Source organism: Hippopotamus amphibius, chromosome 17, assembly GCF_030028045.1.
Source record: "Hippopotamus amphibius kiboko isolate mHipAmp2 chromosome 17, mHipAmp2.hap2, whole genome shotgun sequence".
Taxonomy (NCBI): Eukaryota; Metazoa; Chordata; class Mammalia; order Artiodactyla; family Hippopotamidae; genus Hippopotamus; species Hippopotamus amphibius.
Window position 1 is genome coordinate 51,113,963 of NC_080202.1, and position 21,559 is coordinate 51,135,521.

The 21,559-nt window shown below is 47.8% G+C and overlaps 1 protein-coding gene, 1 long non-coding RNA gene, 1 other non-coding gene and 1 pseudogene across 3 annotated transcripts in view; 3 read left to right on the forward strand and 1 right to left on the reverse strand.

Moving 5' to 3' along the window:
* The window catches only part of LOC130840995 (calmodulin-beta-like), a 47,239-nt gene extending 31,585 nt beyond the window's left edge, over positions 1–15,654 (forward strand). Inside the window, exons 10-12 of the mRNA XM_057717131.1 lie at positions 10,425–10,474; positions 10,983–11,116; positions 14,728–15,654. Coding sequence (XP_057573114.1) covers positions 10,425–10,453 — 29 coding nt within the window. The 3' untranslated portion in view covers positions 10,454–10,474; positions 10,983–11,116; positions 14,728–15,654. The remainder of the gene's footprint in view (positions 1–10,424; positions 10,475–10,982; positions 11,117–14,727) is intronic.
* On the forward strand, positions 2,819–7,991 carry LOC130840998 (uncharacterized). The gene is made up of 3 exons (XR_009050101.1): positions 2,819–2,874; positions 3,565–3,669; positions 7,146–7,991. It is a non-coding gene; the product is annotated as an uncharacterized LOC130840998 (long non-coding RNA).
* LOC130840996 (oxysterol-binding protein-related protein 9-like) lies at positions 8,315–10,570 on the reverse strand (annotated as a pseudogene).
* Positions 15,655–16,609: 955 nt separating the features above from the next.
* LOC130841138 (U2 spliceosomal RNA) lies at positions 16,610–16,802 on the forward strand. Its single transcript, XR_009050176.1, has one exon. It is a non-coding gene; the product is annotated as a U2 spliceosomal RNA (small nuclear RNA).
* The last annotated feature ends 4,757 nt before the right edge of the window (positions 16,803–21,559 follow it).

Here is a 21,559-nt window from a genome sequence, read left to right on the forward strand (position 1 = left end):
TAGCCATGCTGGGTAGAATTTCCCAGTTTTCAGCCATAATTTAATCAAATACATTTTCTCCCCCTTCTCTCTCTTCTTCTGGGACCCCAGTAGCTTGAATGGTAATACACTTGATATTGTTTCAGATGTCCCTTAAACTATGCTCATTTTTTTAAATTTGTTTTTCTTTTTGCTGTTCTGATTGGGTGAGTTGCATTATTCTATCTTCCAGATAACTTGTGTGTTCTTCTGTATCACCTAATCAGTTGTTAATTCCCACTAGTGTATTTTTCATTTCAGTTATTGTATTCTTCAGCTCTGACTTGTTTTTTCATATTTTCTAGTTCTTTGTTAAAATTTTCACTATGTTCATCTCTCCTTTTCCCAAGTTCAGTTAGCATTCTTATTAGTATTGCCTTGAATTTTTTATTGTATAAATTATTTATCTCTGTTTCATTAGTGTTTTTCAGGGTTTTTCCCCTTGTTCTTCATTTGAAACATATTCTTGTGTCTTCTCATTTGATTTAACTCTCTGGGTCTCTATGAAATTAGGTAAAACAGTTACCTATCGCAGTCTTAAAAGAGCGTCCAGGGCTTCCTAGGTGGCGCAGTGGTTAAGAATCCGCCTGACAATGCAGAGGTCACGGGTTCGATCCCAGCTCCAGGAAGATCCCACATGCCGCGGAGCAACTAAGCCCGTGTGCCAAAAAAAAAAAAAAAAAAGAGCGTCCATGTGTGGAGAGTGTCCCTATGCAGTCTACATGTGCCTAGTGGCTTTGGTGGAAGAGCTGAATCTGAAGTGAGCAAGGACTGCATCTTCTCTGGGGTGTGCTGGCAGCCACCACCTTGTAAGAGGTAGGGTTGTAGTTACAGGGACTAGAGCCAGAGCCAGATGTGAGGCAGGGCTTCTCCTGTGCTCAGTGGCATTTACTATCCTATAGGATGTGGGAGCTGAGTCTGAGGGGCTGGAGCAGGAGCCCTGAGGTACATGGGTTTCTCGCAGGTGTGATTGCAGTCTCTGCAGTGGGGACATTGCCGGGGCCTGAGGGTTTGGGCCTGCACTTCTGTGCTGGTTTCATTTTTTCCCCGGTGTGCATGTGTTGGTTAGAGGCTGAGTCGGGACTGGAGAGGTTGGAGCCACACTAATAAGCTGGTTTCACTCCCTTTCATGTGTATGCATGGACACTCACGCTGGCAATGGCTGCCTCTGCCCTGATCAGAGGCAAGGCCAGGGTCAGGGCTAGCTCTGTTCCCTCTAAGTTTGTGAGCTCTTGCTGGCAATGACAGTCTCTGCTGTAGTGGGGAGCAGCACTGGAGCAAGAGGTGTTGGAGTAGGAGCCCAGTGCAGGCTGAGGGCATGCTGGGTGTAGTCTTGGCAAGCCAGCCAGGGCATCAGGCAGTTTGCAGTCTGCTGCCTCTGCACAGGGACTGGGAGTAAGCAAGTCTGTGTGCATATTCTTCAATAGTAGAGTCTCAGTTTCTTACAGCTGTTTGTTAAATCCCACTGGTTTTCAAACCAGCTAAGGGGGCTCATCTTCCCCGTGTCAGACCCAGGCACTGGGGTGCCTAATATGTGGCTTGAACCCCTTGCTCCCGGAGCCTGTGATATCCCCCTCCTCTTCTGGGTCCCATGTTAGGGGTGCAAATCCTGACAAGATCACTTCTCCTTCCCCCCCCACCAGACTCTGTGTTTCTTTCTTTACAGCCTTGGTTGTAGAAGAGTCATCCTGCTAATCTTTGGGTTGATTTCAGTGAGAGTTTTATATCTGTAGTTGTAGTTTTGATGTGTTCGCGAGAGGAGGTGAGCTCGTCGTCCTCCTACTCTGCCATCTTGATCCCACTCACCCAAGCAATAATTTTACTATAGTAAAGATGTACTCTCCAGTGAAGATCAAAGTATCATGAATCATGAATCACCAATCCTTGTGTATCAAATTACGTAACATTATAATTGAATTGCTTCTGTTTTCTAATTTTTTCTAGCCAATTTTGGTATTTTGTATTTTCCTCGAATATCAACCAATTCAAACACAGAATATGGCAAAATATTCTCATATAATTTTTTAAAAATTTCCCAGGTATAGATAGTTATTTCCCTATTCTCATTCCTGATTTGCTGTATATATACTTTATCTATTTCTCAGTTATACTTCCTAGCAGTTGAACTGTGTTATTGTTTATTTCCTACCCCACAAACAATTCAGTTCTTAGACTTATTCATTCTTTACTGTGTGTTTACTGTATTAATTTCTGCTTTAATTTTTGTCAATTCCTTTTGCTGTCTTTAGGACTTTTTTGTTCTTTATTGTTCTTAAGTTGAGTGGTTGACTCTATTTTCATTCTTTCTTGCTTCAGCCTTATTTCATGGGTTCAGATATATAGTTCTCGTTACCATCATTATTAATTAGCTTACAAATTTCATCTTTGTTCTCTTTGACCCAAATGTTGCTTCCAGAAGAATTTCTATATTTTTAGATGGTTGGATTTTTTGGCTCCTAGTATTTTAACTTCATTTTAACATAATTTCAAATTTATAGAAATGCTTTAAGAATAATACAGAGACCTCCCTCCTACGCTTTACCCAGATTCACAATTTGTTTACAGTTTGCCCATTTGCTTTATCATTTATTCATACTTTCTCTCTCTCTCTCTCTCTCTCTCTCTCTCTCTCTATCTCAACCTGTCTCTCTCTCTCTCTCTTTGCTACTTCAAGGTAAAACAGGAAAAAATATTCTAGCACAAATTATTATTCTTTTTGATTATAGGAAATAAATTCTATGCTTATGAATTCCCTTATCAAAATTTCCCTGTATCATAATCCAACCCCCTTTTTTTAAACAGGTGATGCAAAGGTGCATAAAAATAGGATACTAAAGGGTGTGAAGTCTTTCAAAAGTAAGTAAGAATTGTAACGTATTAATATTTTTGTCTGAAATCATCAGTCTTTGCATAAGATTTTGAGTCATCTCCCTCTTTATATTTTTATTTCTTATTTTTGCTTCTTTCAGTATATTTTCACTTTACACAGAAATGGGGTGTATACTTTTATCTTCATAAGAAATATCATACTTGGAATTTTTCTAGTATTGCTCCCAAGTAAATAATTGGTATGGAATTGGCAGAGAAAAATTGAAGTAGAGGGTTAGCTTCACTTCACCACATTTAGAAAAGTTGTTCAACAACAAACACAGCCAATTTTGGAAACTATGCAAAAAAAAAATACTTTTTACTGTGAATTAGCACTACTGGGAGTAACAGATGAGGTGTCTCCAGGTCCAGTTACCAATAACCTTCCTGAGAACATCTCTATGTAGACTTGTCACCAATATAGGTTTTAAGGGACTGTGTTCCACTTCCACTGTACCTGTTGACTTTCTCTGTGCTCTTGGAAAAGCCAAATGGGAATTATAGTCTTCTTATCAGGAAGAGCAATAACAATACAAAGATGCAAACTTTATTTTTTGTTGTTGTCTCTTTTATTATAATATTTATACATACTCATGAAAGACATTTGAAGACATAAATGTGTGTTTCATGTTTTAGATCATTTAGTTGCTTTCCTGTTCCTTTTCTGTCTTTCTTAAGGAGGAAAAGTTGACAGCAGCAACCTGAAACCACTTCTAGAAAAAATGGACCTCAAACTCACTGAAAAAGAATTTGAAGAGCTAAAAGAAAATCTATCTGTTGATGGTATGCATAGTAGATACCCTTGTCAGTCCCCAAAGGAAGTTTTGTCCAAGTCTTACAGCTGAGAATTTCTAAAACTAGATTTCATTAGTGATAAGATAAAAGTTTAAAATATGAAGATATCGTAAAATTAGAAAAAAAGCTACAGATGCCAACTATTGCTGCTGTCATTCAACATTGTCTTAAGGATTGTAGCTACTTTAATGAGGAAATGGGATGAAATAATATTGGGAAAGGGAAACTTTAGTTTCAGATGATATGATTGTGTATCTAGGAAACACAAGCACACAAACTAAAAGAAATCTGTGAGAATTATTGAGCCTTCGATAAGCCATTTTGGTTCAGGTGGCTTAATACAAGATAAATATGCAAATCTCAGTGGCTTTCCCTAAGCTAGCAGTGACCAAATAGAAATAAAATAGGAAAAGTATTTGATTTATAACATCAACAAAACCCATGAATTATCTGGGAATACATTTTACAAGAAATAGGATCTGTATAAAGAAAACTGTAAAATCTTATTAAGGAACATAAAATAAAACATTAGTGTTCTTGAATGGTAAACTAACATACAGGATCAAATTGTTAAATCAGACTGACATGAATCGGAGATCTTATCCAGCATCAAGCTTCGCTAAGTAATGTCAAGGATAAAAGCCATTAGCTAATAAATAGAGGTCTGAGATGTCAAGAGCGCCATAGTTTCTTCCTTCCCATGTTGAACATGCCACTCAGGTCCAGAATAGATGAAGTCTCTATCAGTCACCTCACACAGCAGGAGCATTTAAATTATGAAACATTCCAGAAAGTTGTATAGCCTTTGTGACATTATCCAGGGAGCCATGCCTCATAGCTCATGGGTTCTATTTGCTACCAATAATCCCTAGCCACAGACATACTGCTAAGGGCATTTCAAACATAAAGACTCTTCCTCGTAGCATATATCATTAGTCTATTTACCTGGAGGACCAATTGACAAGGATATTAAACTGGGTCACCTTCCTTCTTTTCTTTTCACTGAGGGCAACTCCTCAATGAAGGGAGTTAATGGATTATAGACCACTTGCTTTAACTCTTTCCTCTCAGATGGAAAAATTTCTCTAGATTTACTGAAATAAAGATATCAATTATCCTAAAATAATATGAGTATATACACATATATAGTTTGTGTGTATGTGTATTTTTATATATATATACACGTATATATTTTATATAAACTATAAAATTTTCAGAATCCCAATGGGATTTTTAAATCAAAGAATAGTTGATTCACAACAGTATATTCGTTTCAGGTGTACAACCTAGTGATTCAACATTTTTATAGATTATACTCTATTTAAATTTATTATAAAATACTGGCTATAATCCCTGTGCTGTGCATTACATCCTTGTATCTTATTGATTTTATACCTAGTAGTATGTATCTCTTAATCCCCTTCCCCTCTCTTGTCCCTCCCTCCACCCCTCCCCACTGGTAACAACTGGTTTGTTCTCTGTATCTGTGCATCTGTTTCTCTTTTGTTGTATTTATTTGTTTAATTTTTTAGATTCTTCATGTAAGTAAAAACATACAGTATTTGTCTTTCTCTCTGTGACTTACTTCACTAAGCGTAGTACTGTCCCAGTCCATCCATATTGTTGCAAGTAGAAAAATTTCATTCTTGTTTTTAATGACTGAGCAATATTCCTTTGTATTTGTGATATGTGTGTGTATATATGTATATATACATACACACCATATGTTCTGTTTTTTAAAACTACTGACTTTATTCAGGGATCCCCAGCTTTTCCATTGATGTCTTTCATCTGCCCAGGATCCCACATTGCATTTAGTCATCGTGTCTTCATCTCCTTCAATCTACAATTTCTTAATCTTTGTTTTTCATGACTTTGACACTGTGTCTGACACTGCCTGATTCCTGAACAACCCCGGGGGGGGGGGGGCGGGTAGAGGGTAGTGAAGTTGTACAGGTTCCTTTGCATCCTTCTGGAGTCTTCCTTTCAGACAAGGCCTTTGCTACAGCTTGAGGTCGGAAATGGAAGATCCACCCTTTTCAAGGTGTGTGTTTGTTTGTTTGTTTTCTGGAGGTGAGATCAGATGTAAACGAATATTGTTTGAGCAGAAAATCTAATTTCAGTTGCATTTCCCATGCTTTGACTGAGGGCCTAATAGCTGGCGCCAGGAAGGCTGAGGTGGGAGGAGGCTGCAGGGCAGAGGTTATGAAGAGGCAGTCGCAGCCACGTTGCGGTGTCTCAGGAGACACATCCCTGCGGGGACGGGTGTCCAGTGCCCATCTGCACAGGAGCCTGGCACTTGGGAAGACCTTGGCCTCAGGAGGGGACGTGGGTGGTCAGCAAGAAAGAACAGCGGGAGCCCCAGGAGGGTGCCAGTGCCCGGGAAGCAACAGCCAACAGCTGTGAGTGGGAAGGAAGGGACAAGCACACTAGAGAGAGGCAGAGAGGGGAGGCGAGGGGAGAGAGCCAGGCCCACGCTGCGCAGGGACCCTGCTGACGGCCCAGTTATCCAAGCTGCTGGGCTCCTCAGAGCTTTCCCAACAGGGGCCAGTCCCCAGGGACCTTCCATGTTCGATTCAGCTTTCTGATTTGATAGATTTCTCTGCACGTCACCCATGTGGTCTGGCCTACGTCGGGAGGGGGTACAGCTTTGAAGAGGGGTTCTCAAGTTTGAGAGTTTGTCAGAATCATCTGGGGGGCTTGAGAAAAACAGATTGCTGGCACCCCCTTCCAGAATTTCTGATTCGGTGGGTCTCAGGCTCTCAGGCCCAAGAAGGTGCATTTCTAACAAGCTCTCAAGCTCTCAGGAGATAAGGATGCTCTCAGTCTGGGGACCACACTACAGGGACCACTGACATGGAAGACGAATTCCAATCCTGGCCTTAGCATAGCCCAGTGAGCCCTTGGACAGACTACTTATGTCTCTCAGCCTCAACTTCTTCTTCTGTAAAATGGGATGAAAATATTTACCTCATAGGGTTATTATGAGAGTTAAATAAGATAAAATGTGTGAAGTACTCAGGAAAGGGATTGGCACACACAAAGTCCTCTATACTTCGTAGCTACTAGTTGATCTCAGTGAAGAAAAAGCACTGGCCCAGGAAGCCAGTTTAATCTTCCTAGGGAAACGTACAAAGTGACTTGTACAAATTGACCACCCCCAAAATTGGCTATTTTCCAATGTGTGTGACTTAAAGCATTGCTTCCCAATCTCTAATGTGCACGTGGGTCCCCCGCGGACCTTAGTAAAATGCAGATTCGGCTTCCCTGGGGGTTATGGACAGAATCTGTGCCCAGAGTTCATTTCTTCTCTTTAAATAAATTTATTTATTTATTCATTCATTTATTTATTGGCTGCGTTGGGTCTTCGTTGCTGGGCGAGGGCTTTTCTCTAGTTGGGATGAGCGGGGGCTACTCTTGGTTGTGGTGCGTGCTTCTCATTGTGGTGGCTTCTCTTGTTGCAGAGCACGGGCTCTAGCCCTGTGGGCTTCAATAGCTGCGGCACGTGGGCTCAGTAGTTGTGGCTCATGGGCTTAGTTGCTCCACAGGATATGGGATCTTCCCGGACCAGGGATCGAACCCGTGTCCCCTGCATTGGCAGGTGGATTCTTAACCACTGCACCACCAGGGAAGTCCCCAAAGTTCATATCTTGAAGCCCTACATGGAGGTGAGGATGCTGGGGGGCAGTTAGGAGTGGGGCCCTCTTACTGGGATTAGTCCCCTCATGAGATGAGGTATCAGAGAGGCTATTCTTTCTGTCTCTAACACAAGAGGACGCGGAGAGAAGTCAGCCATCCGCAAGCCAAGAAGAAGGACCTCACCAGAACCCTGCCAGGCTGGCACCCTGATCGGGGACTTCAAGTCTCCAGAACTGTGAGAAAATCCGTTTCTGTTCTGGAAGCCACTAGCCGATGGCATTTTGTTTTGGAAGCTCTATCAAACTAAGACCAGAGGTCTGACTTGGTGCCTGCGTCCTGCATTTTTTTTTCTTTTTCTTTCTTTCTTTTTTTTTTTTTTTTTGTGGAAAAATGACTTTATGAAGCCTTAAGAAGCACTGAGTATAATTAAACTGTAATCCAGAGTGAGATACAACTTCATAACAGTTCAGTTCCAAAATAAAAGTTATTGGAGCTGAGAGCCTGAAATTTCCTAACACATGATTTTTAACACACTGCGCTAAATTTTCTAAAACAACTCAGAGGAACCAATATACAGTAGATGGAGTATTTACGAAAACTCTGGCGTCAGCTGTATTATATATATGTATATATGTGTATATATGTATCACCCAAGTTCATATGAACTAGGAAACAGGTGTATATCTCAACAGCAGTACTAGAGTGCAGAGCTTGAGACTGGGATTTATAACGTGGGATTTGGAAAAGGAGCAGATATCTTGCTTCCAAAACCGGAACTTTTTCTCAAGACCGAAGTCGACATTGTAACTGCCATAGAGCAGGAAAACGGGAAGCTTTTCTCGCTTTAATTGTTCATCTGCATCAGAAAGTCCGGTATCCCCGAGACAGGAACCACTGCAATAAGAAGGGAGTGAACAGGTCCTTCCAAAGGAAGACCGTTACTTAATTTTGCCTCCTGCCCTGGTCAGCAGGAGCAAACTTTGCATTTCCCAACCTAATGCTTGGCAGCACTGAGATGTTTCAGTAATGGTTCCTCATAAACCCAGCATTCTCCATCTTCATGAAACAACCTTGGCTCCTCTGGAATTTCCTTTTCCTTCCTTTCTCGGGCTTCCGCTCTTTGTCTTTCTTCAAGTCTATGCTTGGCTTCAGTTGCTGCATCAATGTCTCTGATTTTTAAGTTGAAAGTGACATCCTTCCAAAGGCAGCGGGATTCGTACTCATTCTGATCTTCCAATTTGCTCACTTTCTCCTTGATTATAGGCAACTTCTTGGTATCTATAAAAACTCCATTTGCCCCTGTTGAGTATTTTGCATGCATTACAACCATTCCATTCCCCTTCAGTCGAGCAGAAAGACTTCTCGTCATTTGGAGAAAAAAATCTCAGCAGTACTTCTGTGCTTCTTGCCCCCGTAGAAGGGTTTAGTGTGGAAGATGATATTTGCACTGTAGCCCGTTTTGGAGCAAGTAATATTGCCTTCTCCGCCTAGTTCCGCCCAGGGCACTGTGAGGACAGACCTTCCATAACCATTGGGGAATGTGAGGATGTAATGTTCATCACGGTCTAGACACGAGACACAGCCCTGCCCTATGTTGGGCACCCCAATTGACATCCCAAGGAATGTTGATTTGGTCCAGGTACGAGCATTGAATTGTGTCTTCTTGTTAAAACACTCCGCATAAAAGGCTGAAATGGGTGGATGATGGGAAACCTGCTCAGCCACGAATGCTACGCTATTGCTGGAAACCCAGGGAACTGGTCCTTCTGCAACTAGCTCTGCATTGTCTTCGGTATCATTTGGTAATGTCCAGTGACACTGAAAGTCCTCACCCAAAGTGGGGTTGTATGGCTTTTGGGCAACCAGTCCTTTCCTTTCTGCACGAAAGGCTAAGAGGTACCATTTTACAACCTGAACCATTTGGTCTCTAGCATCCTTTTGGTCACTAATACTCACAAACAGGTCCGGATGTGCAAAAAAGTCTGCATACATTTCTGAAAGAGATCTTCTTTCCAGAATAAATGTTGGGGTCTTCCTAGGTGGCGCAGTGCTTAAGAATCCGCCTGCCAATGCAGTGGACATGGGTTCAATCCCTGCTCCAGGAAGATCCCACATGCCGCGTTGCAACTAAGCCCGTGCGTCGCAGCTATTGAGCCTGCGCTTTAGAGCCTGTGAGCCACAACTATTGAGCCCAGGTGCTGCAACTACTGACGCCCACGCGCCTAGAGCCCGTGCTCTGCAACAAGAGAAGCCACTGCAATGAGAAGCCCGCGCACCACAAGGAAGAGTAGCCCCCACTCACCGCAACTAAAAAGAAAGCCCGCGCACAGCAAAAAAGATCCAACACAGCCAATCAATCAATCAGTCAATTTAAAAGAGAAAAAAAAAGAATAAATGTTGGAAGAACTACCTTAGTAAGATCCATTCTAAGCCTAACCTGTGACAACAGATGCATGAGAACACTCTTGCAGTCTTCCACCCACCCTGCCTCCCCTTCATCATCTCTAGCATCCTGTGAATCGAAAAGGTCTGCATGGCTTGTTCCATTGGACATGGAAGAATTAAGTGATCCCGTGGTGTCTGGGTGCTTTAGACTATTTCCTGAGCCGCTGTGTGTCAAGACTGAGGCAGATCCCCAGGAACCTATTAAGTGCTTTGGGGATGAGCCACTCTGATGGAATTCATCCGCGTCGTAGAATTCATCTTCCCTGCTAGAATACGAGAGCGCGGGGACTGTGGTTGGAGACAAGCCGAGGTGGCTCGGAGGAGTTAGAGTGCTGCTAGGTGGTGAGTGCCCGCTGCCTGCACTGTTTGGTGTTGGAGTCTGATGATGTCCCAAGGCCGCTAACACAGGTCCAACTGGTAGAGAAGATGGACGCTGCTCTGACTGACACAACTGAGCGGGTTCTGGAGGTAAGATAGTCTGGGAAGGCTCTGTGCTGATCACAGGTTCCCAGGGACTAGGTTAATATATTGCATCTACAAGATTCATAGTACTTTTAGCGACCTGCAGCAACACAATGCAGTGTTTAAGTGACTCTACCGTGCTATTTGCTGTCTCTTTGAGCGTTTCAGTTTTCTTTCTCTGTTCATCACCTTTGCAGTTTTGAAGTTTGTCATCAAAAAGCTTTAACTGTTCCATCAAGATTTGTAGGTAAGCATCAGCTTCTGTAAGTTTGTTATCAAGTTCTTGGACACTAGGAACAAATCCTGAATCCAAACCTCTGCAAGTGGCCAGCAAGAAAGCCATTCGCCAAGGCCCCCCCCCCCCCGCCCCCTTCCCCCCCGCCCTCTGCACCTCCAGGGGAGGGAGCCAAGGGCCACTTCCAAGCACCCCTTCTTCTCCCCACTCCCCCGGATCACCGGGCTGCTGTGTAGTCGGTCTGGTCAGGTTCAGCCGGTCCCCCCCGGGAGAGCCCCTCACCCCCTACCCCCCCTGCTCCACCCCGGCCTAGGGACCGCACCCAGTCCTGCATTTCTAACCAGCTCCCGGGCAGTGCGGATGCCGCTGTTCACAGACCACTCTTTGAGCAGCCAGGGTCTGGAACAGACAGCTAGAAAGTGGCCCTAAAGGCTGTATATTTTCCCTGACGATGAGTACTTTCAATGTTCTCCTGTAAACCTACAGCAGAGATGTTCTTATAACCCCTATCCCCTAACAGCTCTGGCCCAGCAGAGGCACTCAGCAAATCATTGTCAGATGAAAGAACGGGTGAGCCGAGGGCTGTGTCTGACAGTGGCTGCCTAACCTCGGGGGAGGACCTCTGGACGTGGAGGACCTTTGGGAGCATCACGGGTGAGTCCGGCAGCCTCTCTCCCCTCTGAGACTTGGGGGTGAGAACGCGTCCCTAGGATCCTGTAAAGGTAAAATGAGATGGTGACCAGCAGTGTGCCTGGCTCACACACGGGGACACTCACAGACCCTCAACGAGTAGGTGTGACCCCCCTGAACATGTTCTTGGCCTCTGGATTGGAACTTCTTGATGCAAGGCTCAGGCTGGCCTCCTGATCTGGAAGCGGGCCGGACTGCTCCCCCTCAGGGCAGCCAGCAGGGTCCTCAGCAGGCCCAGGTGGAAGGAGAAGAATGTGGGGGGTGTGGGGGCAGCGAGACGAGGGAAGGGAAAACTTACACCTCACTGTAGTGTTGAATGCTATATGTCTGTCTAAGAACCACTTCTTAATTTCTATTACACAGAAAATGTTTCTGTGCCTGGCCTTCAACCATTTATTTCCTTTTTTTAAAAAAAACACCAGTTTTTTTTCTTGGCTGCGTCGGGTCTTCCCTGCTGCCCGTGGGGGCTTTCTCTAGTTGTGGTGAGTGGTGGCTAGTCTTCATCGCGGTGCTGAGGATTCTGCATGCAGTTGCTTTTCTTGTTGCAGAGCTCCAACTCTAGGCACACCAGCATCAGTCGTTGCGCCACACAGGCTCAGTAGTTGTGGATCCCAGGCGTAGTTGCTCTGCGGTACATGGGATCTTCCCGGACCAGGAATCGAACCCGTGTCCCCTGCTTTGGGAGACGGATTCTTTTTTTTTTTTTTTTTTTAATTTTATTTATTTATTTTTTTTGGGGGGGGGGTACACCAAGTTCAATCATCTGTTTTTATACACATATCCCCGTATTCCCTCCCTTCCTTGACTCCCTCCCCGGCTCGAGTCCCCCCCACCCTCCTTGCCCCAGTCCTCTAAGGCATCTTCCATCCTCGAGTTGGACTCCCTTTGTTATACAACTTCCCACTGACTATCTATCTATTTTACAGTTGGTAGTATATATATGTCTGTGCTACTCTCTCGCTTCGTCTCAGCTTCCCCTTCACCCCCCGCCCCCCTCCAAACCTCGAGTTCTCCAGTCCATTCTCTGTATCTGCGGGAGACGGATTCTTAACCACTGTGCCACCAGGGAGGTCCTAGAAAATATTTCTGTGCCTGGCCTTCACCCATTTTTTTCCTATTGAATGATCAGTCATTTATAATTACTTCCAGGAGCTCCTCATATATTAGAAAGATAAGTACTTTTTCGGTGATTGGGGGTGCAACTATTTATTCTTACTTGACTTGCTTTGTCATTAATCACCTGTAAGTGATGTGACACACCTGGGCAGGTGCTGGGAGTAGACAGAGGCAGGCCATGACCTGCCCTCACCTCAGGGCGCCTCCAGTCCAGGATGGGGATGAAGGCACCTGCAGGACAAGGAGGAGGCCAGTGAGAGATGAACAGATCATTGGGGTGTTCGCAGCACAGCCATCTGCTTCTCAGGTAAACCAAATGAGTGAGCAGAAGATGGTCTGCTCAGAACAGAGCTCATGGGATGGGAGGCCTGAAGAGTTGTGGGAAGACATTCTGGAACCTTTTTGAAGCATTGAAAGTGTTGAAGTATGTGGGCCAAGCGATGGGATTCAGAATGTCCTGCTTGAGCAGTGGAGGAGCTGAGGGTGCGGGGCGTGGAGACTAATATCACCCTGTTTGGTCCTGAGGGATGGCTGGTTAGCCAAAGACGGGTAAAATTCCTCAGAGGAGGAACAACCTAAGACAGGCACAGCCGCAGAGGGGCCAACAGGGGTGGTGCATAGAACCTTCCTTATTTCACCGTGTTTGGCCCTAGAGGATGACTGGTTAGCCAGAGACGGGTAAGATTCCTCAAGGGAGGAACAACCTAAGACAGGCACAGTCGCAGAGGGGCCAACACGGGTGGGGCACAGACCCCCAATATCTGAGAGAGGTCTCCTGCCCCCAGGGCTGTTTTGCTCTCCACCCCCAGCTCAAATCCACACCTGCTCAACTCGGACCCAGGAAGTAAACAAAGATAATTGCCTCAGTCATGTGAGGCCTTTGATTGTTTATGAGTGTAACCTGAGAATGTTAGCCCACGAACTCAATAAAAGCAACCTGGGATGAGTCAGCAGGGCTCTTGATCCTAGAGGTCTTGAGTCCCCCAGTCCCATCTTTCTCTTCAGTCTGTGTCTGTGTCTTCTTCAAGCTTGCGGCACCCGTCACTCACCTCGAGTCGCCGAGCTGGTCTCGGCAAAGAGTCTTGTCAAGCACAGTATCTGTGGTCTCTTTTGACTCTCATCCACTCATTCAACAAATATTCATTACGTGCCAAGTACATACGGAGCACTACCACAGGTGCTGAGGACAGAGCAGCAAACAAACCCTTTACCGTCAGGGTGAAAAGCAATACAGCACTCATGTCTACAGAGTTGTGAGTACAGCTGCATATCTGTGTCTGTATGTCCATACCTATGTGGATACCGACGCCATGTGACCATCATGCGTGTCAATAACGACTTGGCAGCCGGCAGAAAAATCAGACCAGGTAAAGTGGGATGTGAAACACGAATGCCCAGGGTGGGTAGGTGGAGATAGTTGACAACACTGTAAAATGGAACTATTTCTACATTACAGACAAGAAGTGACTTTCCCTAGAGCGTACTTACGAAGACATTCCCGTGTGCTTGCCTTTCCACATGTAGCTTCACAAGTACCCTAATCAGAGAGGCATTCTCATTATCCCCAGGTGAAAAACCATGATCCCGGGGGCTTCCCTGGTGGCACAGTGGTTAAGAATCCGCCTGCCAATGCAGGGGACACGGGTTCGATCTCCGGTCTGGGAAGATGCCCCATGCTGCGGAACAACGAAGCCCGAGTGCGGCAACAACTGAGCCCGAGGCACAACTCCTGAAGCCTCATGCCTAGAGCCCGCGCACCGCAGCAAGGAGTAGGCCCCGCTCTCTGGAGTTAGAGAAAAAGTCCACGCGCAGCAAGGAAGATCCAATGCACCCCAAAATTAAAAAAAAAAACAATCATGATCCCCAAATTAAAAAAGAAAAACGGGGTCCCAGTGGTTAGCAGGATGCTTGAATGCAAATCCTGGCTTTGTTTCACATGAGCTGTGTGACCTTAGGCAAGGTGCTTGCCCTCTCAGCAGTTCAGTCCATGAAACAGTGCTTTCCACTACAAATATGTGAGTCACACACGTAACTTCTTTTTCTCCCAGCGGCCCTGCGTGGCTTGCGGGATCCCAGTTCCCTGACCAGGGAGGGAACCCAGGTCCCCCCATGCTAACCACCGGACGGCCAGGGAATTCCCTCACAACACCTAACTTTGAATATTCTTAGGCACATCAAAAATAAAGAGAAACGGGTGAAGCCCGGTTTAATATTTTCCTGAACTCAACGTATCTTGGGAATTCCCTGGTGGTCCAGCGGTTAGGACTCCTTGCTTACACTGACGTAGGGCCCGGGTTCGAATCCTGGTGCGGGTTACCGGAAGCGGCGGCGCGGCCAAAGAAAGAAAACAAAGATATCTAAAATATCCCTTCAACATGTAATTACTATCAAAATTACGGAGATCGTTTACGGTTTTTAATACTAAGTCTTTGAAATCCCATGTGCATTTTACATTCCAGCCCATCTGGATTCGGACGAACCACCTTCCCAGCGCTCCCTAGCTGCAAGGGGCTAGTGGCTGTGACAGCTCAGGTCATCGGAATGGGGATGAGAGCGCAGGGAAACGAGTGAGGCACTTGCCTTGGCCAAAAACTTTCAGGGAGCACCAAAAACCCAGTAATCAAAGTAAATCTCTGCATCATCTTAGTATCCAGGTAAGAGGAATTGTATTAAAAGATTACTTTTCTTGATTGCTGGAGAGCATTTGGCGGGGGGGGGGATCCCTTAAATGTTCCCCCCAAGGTGAGTGTCTCACTGGCCTCCCCTAGTCCTGGCCCCGGATAACACCCACCTCATGGGGCTGTGGAGGGGATTAAACGAGTTAATGCCCACGGAGCGCTCAGCAGAGGCGCGGGCGCTGGAAAGGGCTCAAGGCAGCACCTGCCATCAGGCTTCCTGCGCCGCAGGGGGAAACGACCCCTCGGGTTTCAGTCCTGCATCGATCATACCTTCTAGCTCTTCTGGATCCAGTGAAAGAAGTAGAAACTCCCCAACTAAAGTGAAGTCGTGTTGGGAAGGAGGATGGGAAAGGCAAACGCGGACTGGGCAGCCAGCGGCCTTTGCCACAGAGAAACGTTGCCGCTGGGAAACGTTATCCCCACTCTGCCAGAAGCCTGGATGCCCAGAGCGTCCGTGGCAGTCCCTCTCCTCTCCGGTGTCCTGCCACCCCAGGCCAGGTCTTCCCCTCTTCACCCTTGGATCCGGCCGGGACCCCCTAAGGGCTTCTCCGGTTCAGCCTGTTCTGCACACCTTTTATTCACTCAACAAACGTTTGCTGTGCACCTACTCCAGGCTGGGCACTGGGCTACTGCTGGGATGATACAGAGATAAGCGCTGATGGAGGTCACCGCTCTCAATGACCTCAGATTTCAGTGGCGGAGATAAAGGACTGCCCCCAAAGAGTGGCGAATGGTGGACTTGAAACGAAATCCCACGGGGTGGGACGAGATACAAAGAAGGGCCGCAATCAGACTGGCGGTGGGGGGCGGGGGGAGGGGCGCGGAAGAGCCCCACGAGGAAGGCTTTCTGGAGGAAGTGACGTCCAAGCGGAGCCCAGAGGATCTGCGTAAGAAGTCGGCAGGTGAGGAGGAGGTGTCGGGAAAGCAGGTCTCAGGCAGAGGGAGCTTTCTGCAGGAAGCCCGGGGTCTGGTTCCTTCCTAGAAGCACCGACAGACGCAGGCACCTGAGTTGGAGAGAGTGCCTGCAGCTGCCCAGCCGGGCCTCCGCATCCACACGCCCCTTCCCTTCCCCACTGTGGGCCATCCGCCTTCCGCCTGGCAGGGAGGTTACCCCGCCGACCCTGGGGAGCCCCTCTCCAGAGCTTCCGCTCCCCGGACTCAGAATGAGCCCCCCACCCGACCCTGACCCTGCGAAGCTCGCCTCTCCGCAGGCGGAGGCCTACTTAACCCATTGCAGTCTGGGCGTATTCTAGCGAAGAGGTCTTGCGACCTTGTCTTCAGGAACACTCTCCGCCAACAGCTCGTCCCACAGGCCCCTCTAGCCGCCCACCCCGAATCCCCTACGGTTGGGTCTTTCCTCGCGGCTTGCATGGGTACCAGAGAGGCGGTCCAGAGGGCACAGTCGGCCCGCCGGAGCCACGCCTCCTTGGGCGGGAGAGGGCGGGGCATGCAAATTAGAGGCGGCGCTTCCGCCGGAGCCCGTGGAAGCCACAGGAGAGGCAGAATTCCTCTTTTCCAATGTAGAGAATAAAAAATCTGCACGAGAGTGTGGTGTAGTGCCAGCGAAGCAAAGGAAGTGAGACCTCGAGTGAGCGGCGACACGGGTCACACTGAGCTGACTGCATGACAGGAGGACGGTGACAGCGATGACAGGTGGCATGACATCGCTTCTCGGCCTTTTGGCTAAGATCAAGTGTAGTATCTGTTTTTATCAGTTTAATATCTGATACGTCTTCTATCCGAGGACAACGTCGTGAACGGGTTTTTGGCACAGGGAGTTGGAATCATGGAGCTTGCTCCGTCCACTCCACGCATTGACTTGGTATTGCAGTACTTCCAGGAACAGTGCACCCCCTGCGGGGAGGACCACCAAAGTATAAAAAACAGTCAGTTGGTGTTACTGTCTCCGTAAGTGAAGTTTGGCGACTAGCTGTGTATTTTTGCATGGTCTTTGGGGGTTTCACCTCATTTGTCCTGGTGAGGTGCCAAACCAAGCTGCATGCGTTTTCCATGGTTTTTGTACTTCTCCGCAGCTTCCAATCCTGTCCATGCCTTGAGAATTTCTCTTCTTCTCTGCCTCCTGAGTGCAGCTTTGTGGGTTTGGCTCAAACTTGGTCTTCTTAGGAGGACCTCGTTTCTGCCCCATATACTTCCCAGGGAGCCTCTCTCCCAGCACTTCTCCTCCTGTAGAAACTAGGAAGGGACCGGGTGTCCAAGCTCGCTCTGGTTGCTCCCAGGCAAGCAGAACAAAAACACGAGCTGGAATGGAATCTCCGGTTTTCAGTCTCTACTCCGCTGGCTTCCCTTGATGGCTCTAACATTACTCCTATCTTAATGTTTCCTGAGTTCAATACCCACAGACAGAGAAGTATCCTACCAGGCAGCTCCCACTGAGAGCCGCAAAGATCCACCTGGAATCTAGGTTTAAATGATGGGCTGAAGTTCGGTGTGTGTTGGTTGTACTGGGATTTCTTTTATTTGTACGGGTGCCCTTTGTTATTACTTACAGTTCCCAAGGGAAGAGAGAGCCACATGGGGACTCGGCCTGCTTGGTTGGGAGGCAGGAGGGGAAAACACGTGGCCTTTATTGTCTGGGGGTGGGGGGGAAGAAGGCGCAAAGGCAGCAGGGTAGGCAAGTGAGAACAAGGTTAGAATTGGACAATTGGAATAGGATTCGGTGAGCTTTGGGGCTACAGGGCTGCTCTCTAGTTGTGAGATGGGGGCCCTGGGGTGACAGAAGGCAGGGGAAATACGAGCTGGAGTGGGGGAGTAAACAGAGGAGGCAGTTGCCCAGATGGGTGTTGGAAGGTTGCTCTGCACGTGAACAGCAGGCTCCTAAGGCAAGTAGGTTGCATTTGGAGGAATTAGCTAGTCCTGGGAGGAGCAGTCTCTTCCAGGCCAGCATGCCCTCAAGATGTCCAAGCATCATAAATTACCGCAAAGTTTAAAACATGATGAATCCAGTGGATGACCATTTTATCTGAACTTTCGAATCCTAGGATTACCTAGGGGTAGAGGGTGGAAAGGCCAAGAGGGTGCTTGTAGAAGCTTTTGGCGTACACCTCTTCTACCAAGGCATTCCCCCCCACACCAGGAGATCAGATTCCAATGAACGGTATACACTAGGGTTTATTCAGTCAAGAAATATGGATTGAGGGACTACCAGGTGCCAAGACCCAGGGACGCGTGCACAGAGTTTTCACAAAGACAGGCCCTGCTCTGAGAAAGCCGATCGTGTCCCTTGGAGAAAACACAGCAAACCTTCACTATGAGTGCACAACAAATGTCCTAATGTGAAATCCCTACCAACCCTGAAAACCATTCCTTTCAGGAGGTGATCACGCTCGCCTGTCAGCAAACTACACCCTCAACTGTTGCAAGGCATTAGTTTCTGTTTGTCCTACTTGTTGAGAACGCTCCCATAATTTTGTTACCGAGTCCAAGCTCGCTGTGCTCCCCGCATGACAGGCCAGTGACTTGGAGATGAGGTGTTGAGGCAAGGAATACGACTTTACTTGGAAAGCCAGCAGACCAAGAAGATGGCAGACTGGTGTCTGTCAGAAAACCAACTTGCCTGAGTTACAAATCAGGCTTCTTTTATACGAAAAAGGGAAGGGGGTGGTGTTGGTTACTGCAGATTTCCTGGTGCCAGACTCCTTTGTTCTTGCAGCTGTCCATGTAGGTCAGGTCATGATGTTCCTGTAAACCTCCAACAAGGCAAATGTTATTCTTTGTTCTGCAACATTAATGAATGGAAAAGTGTTATACCTTTAAAGGTCAGAGGTTGCAGAACTGGCCTGTCCTGTGTATTTCAGGCTATAAAGGAACATCCTAAACTTGTAGCAAAAGCAATAGAATACAGAGGTTAATGTAAAACAAACAGACCTAACATGGAGTCCGATCCAGCTCTTCCCTGTAGCAATTTGATGCGGAGATATTACCGTGCTTGGTTCTAGCTGGGCCCTGCCAGGGTGTTTCATGAAAACGGTACCTATTTCTAAACGCTGAAAAATTCTGAACCCCAAATCTATCTGTCCTAAGGATTCAGCACGGGTGATGGGAGCAAAACACCCCACAAGGTCCTAGAGTGCCTGAAGGCAAGGAAGGACGCTAGAGTGGCTTTCAGCATCTAGGGGATGAGAGGTCAGAGGGGATCAGGAGAGCCAAGAGATGGGGGGGGGGGTGCCCTAAAGGAACATCCAGGGAACAGCCAGAGAAGGGGGTGGCAGCAGCAGCCCCCGCCATCCTGTGATGTACGTGGTGTGTCAGGATTGAGCCTGAGCCAGGAGGAGGGGCACTGGACAACCAACCTACGGAATGACTCCACCAGTTTTGTAGTAGGCCATTGCAGGCCTGGCACGATGGGCACATGAATAGTGGGCTGCCGTGGCCGTGATGGATGCCACGCTGGGCCCCACACTCCTTCCAGGGGACCTCCATCCTGAACTCGGTGGGAGCACTAGGGGTGCCTTGGGGTGGGGGGATTCAGGACTCCTCTAGCCACCCTCTTTGTTCAGGATCTCCCTTGGACTGGCCAAGCCCAATCCTGCTTCCTCGCTTCTCTAACTTCCCAAACATGAAATGCCATCCCGCCCGCCCCCCCAACCTTGTTCACTTCTTCCTCATTCTGTCTCAGGGACTTCTCCCCAGATGACCCAAACACAGATCAACTTGAGTATACGAAATACATGTCTGCACAGTTAAACAAAAAAAGAAAAAGGAAAAAACCAAACAGTGAAACTGGGGGGAAATATTTGCAGATCTGTCACAGGCAGGGTGTATCTCAGTATTCCATAAAGAGATTTGAGGGTGTGATCGGGAAAAAATGGAACCACTCAATAAAATACGGCCAAAGACCACGCAGTTCACAGGAAATGGAATAAATACTCCTTTTTTCACATTCGAGAGAGCAATGCATATTTAAACGGCACTGAGATAGAATTTATGACCTGTGAGTTTGGCAACAATGCAAGAGTCTGACGACATACTGGGTTCCCCAGGCTGCAGAAACATGGCCTGCTTGAGCCCTCTCAGGATGGTCCTAGAGTCCCCGCCCCCGCCCCGTGGCCCCCGCCCCGTGGCTCCCGACTCCGTTGGGACGCCGATGCCAGGGACCCTGAGGGCGCAACAACCTTAGCGAAGGCACACGGCCCCCTGAGGAGGAAGCCTGGCGCCAGCAGTAGCTCCGGGGGCACAACTGGCCAAGGGACGTGGTGGCGAAGGGGTACTTACTCAAGTCAGCCAAGCTCCCAAGGGGCCCACGCACGCCCGAGAAGGTGAAGTAAGTCACCTCGACGGGAGCCACTCCTCTGCAGGAATGTAACTGTCTGAGGGTCAGTTTCCAAACTCCTGGGAAATCATAACGTGACCACTGAGGAACAGGGAACCGAGCAGAGAAGTTTGTCTTGGGGAAGCCTGCAGAACCATCAGAAGAACCACGGGCCAGGGGCTGGGGACGTGTGGTTGATATCGTGGGTGGAAATAATAAACCAACCTGGGGGCTTCCCTGGTGGCACAGTGGTTAGGAATCTGCCTGCCAGTGCAGGGGACACAGATTCGATCCCTGGGACGGGAAGATCCCACATGCCGCGGAGCAACTGAGCCCCTGAGCCATAACTACTGAGCCTGCACTCTAGAGCCCGTGTGCCGCAACCACTGAGGCCCGCGTGCCTAGAGCCCGTGCTCCGCAACGAGAGAAGTCACCACAGTGAGAAGCCCGCGCACTGCCACGAAGAGTAGCCCCTGCTCTCCACAGCGAGAGAAAGCCCATGTGCAGCAGTGAAGACCCAACGCAGCCAATAAATAAAGTGACTAAATAAAATAATAAAATAAAATGAACCAATCTGTAAGAAGAATAGAGGAGAGTTTTATTCGAGCCAGACTGAGGTCTACGGTCTGGGAGACAGCCTCTCAGACAGCTCTGATGAACTGCTCCGGGAAGCGTGGTTTTCAGCACAGTTTTATATCTTGTCCCAACAGGGACCATAAAACATCACAGGGATACGTTCCTTTGAGGTTTCACATAGGACAGACCAGCACATACACAGGTCTGGCACCTGGGAAGGGAGCCTTATGGTAGGAGTACTAGCACTGACATCTCAGGAAGGGACGCATTTATCTCCATCTTCAAAACTGATGTTCTGTGCTTCTGGACCGAGTACTCTTTTCTTTCAGGATTAGAGGAGCAACCACGTCTTTTTGATAGGACACACAGTTCAAATCACATCAGGTGTAAGCCAGAACGATGTCCCTGTATTATCTCCTTGGATCCTTTTCCATTGACGCAGGCATGCAACAAGTATATAGGAGCTGGGCACTGGTCTAAGTGCACCGGACGGCGTGGTGGGAAAAGCAGCCCCAGTGGGGATCTTCCCAGGTAGTCTAGGTGGGGGTGGGGGCGGGGGTGGGGGAGGCCGTGTTACAGACAAAACGATGCCAGGTCTGGCGCGAGCTACCCCCCAACGCAACACCAGGTTGGGGCACGGAGGGTCGCCTCCAGCGGCGGTGGGGAGGGAGGTTGCTCCAAACAGGCCCCGCCATAGGTTTTCTTAGGACCGGGATTCCCGCGAGGACATGAAGGTTCAGAGACGTGTCTGGCAGAACCGCTCTTTCT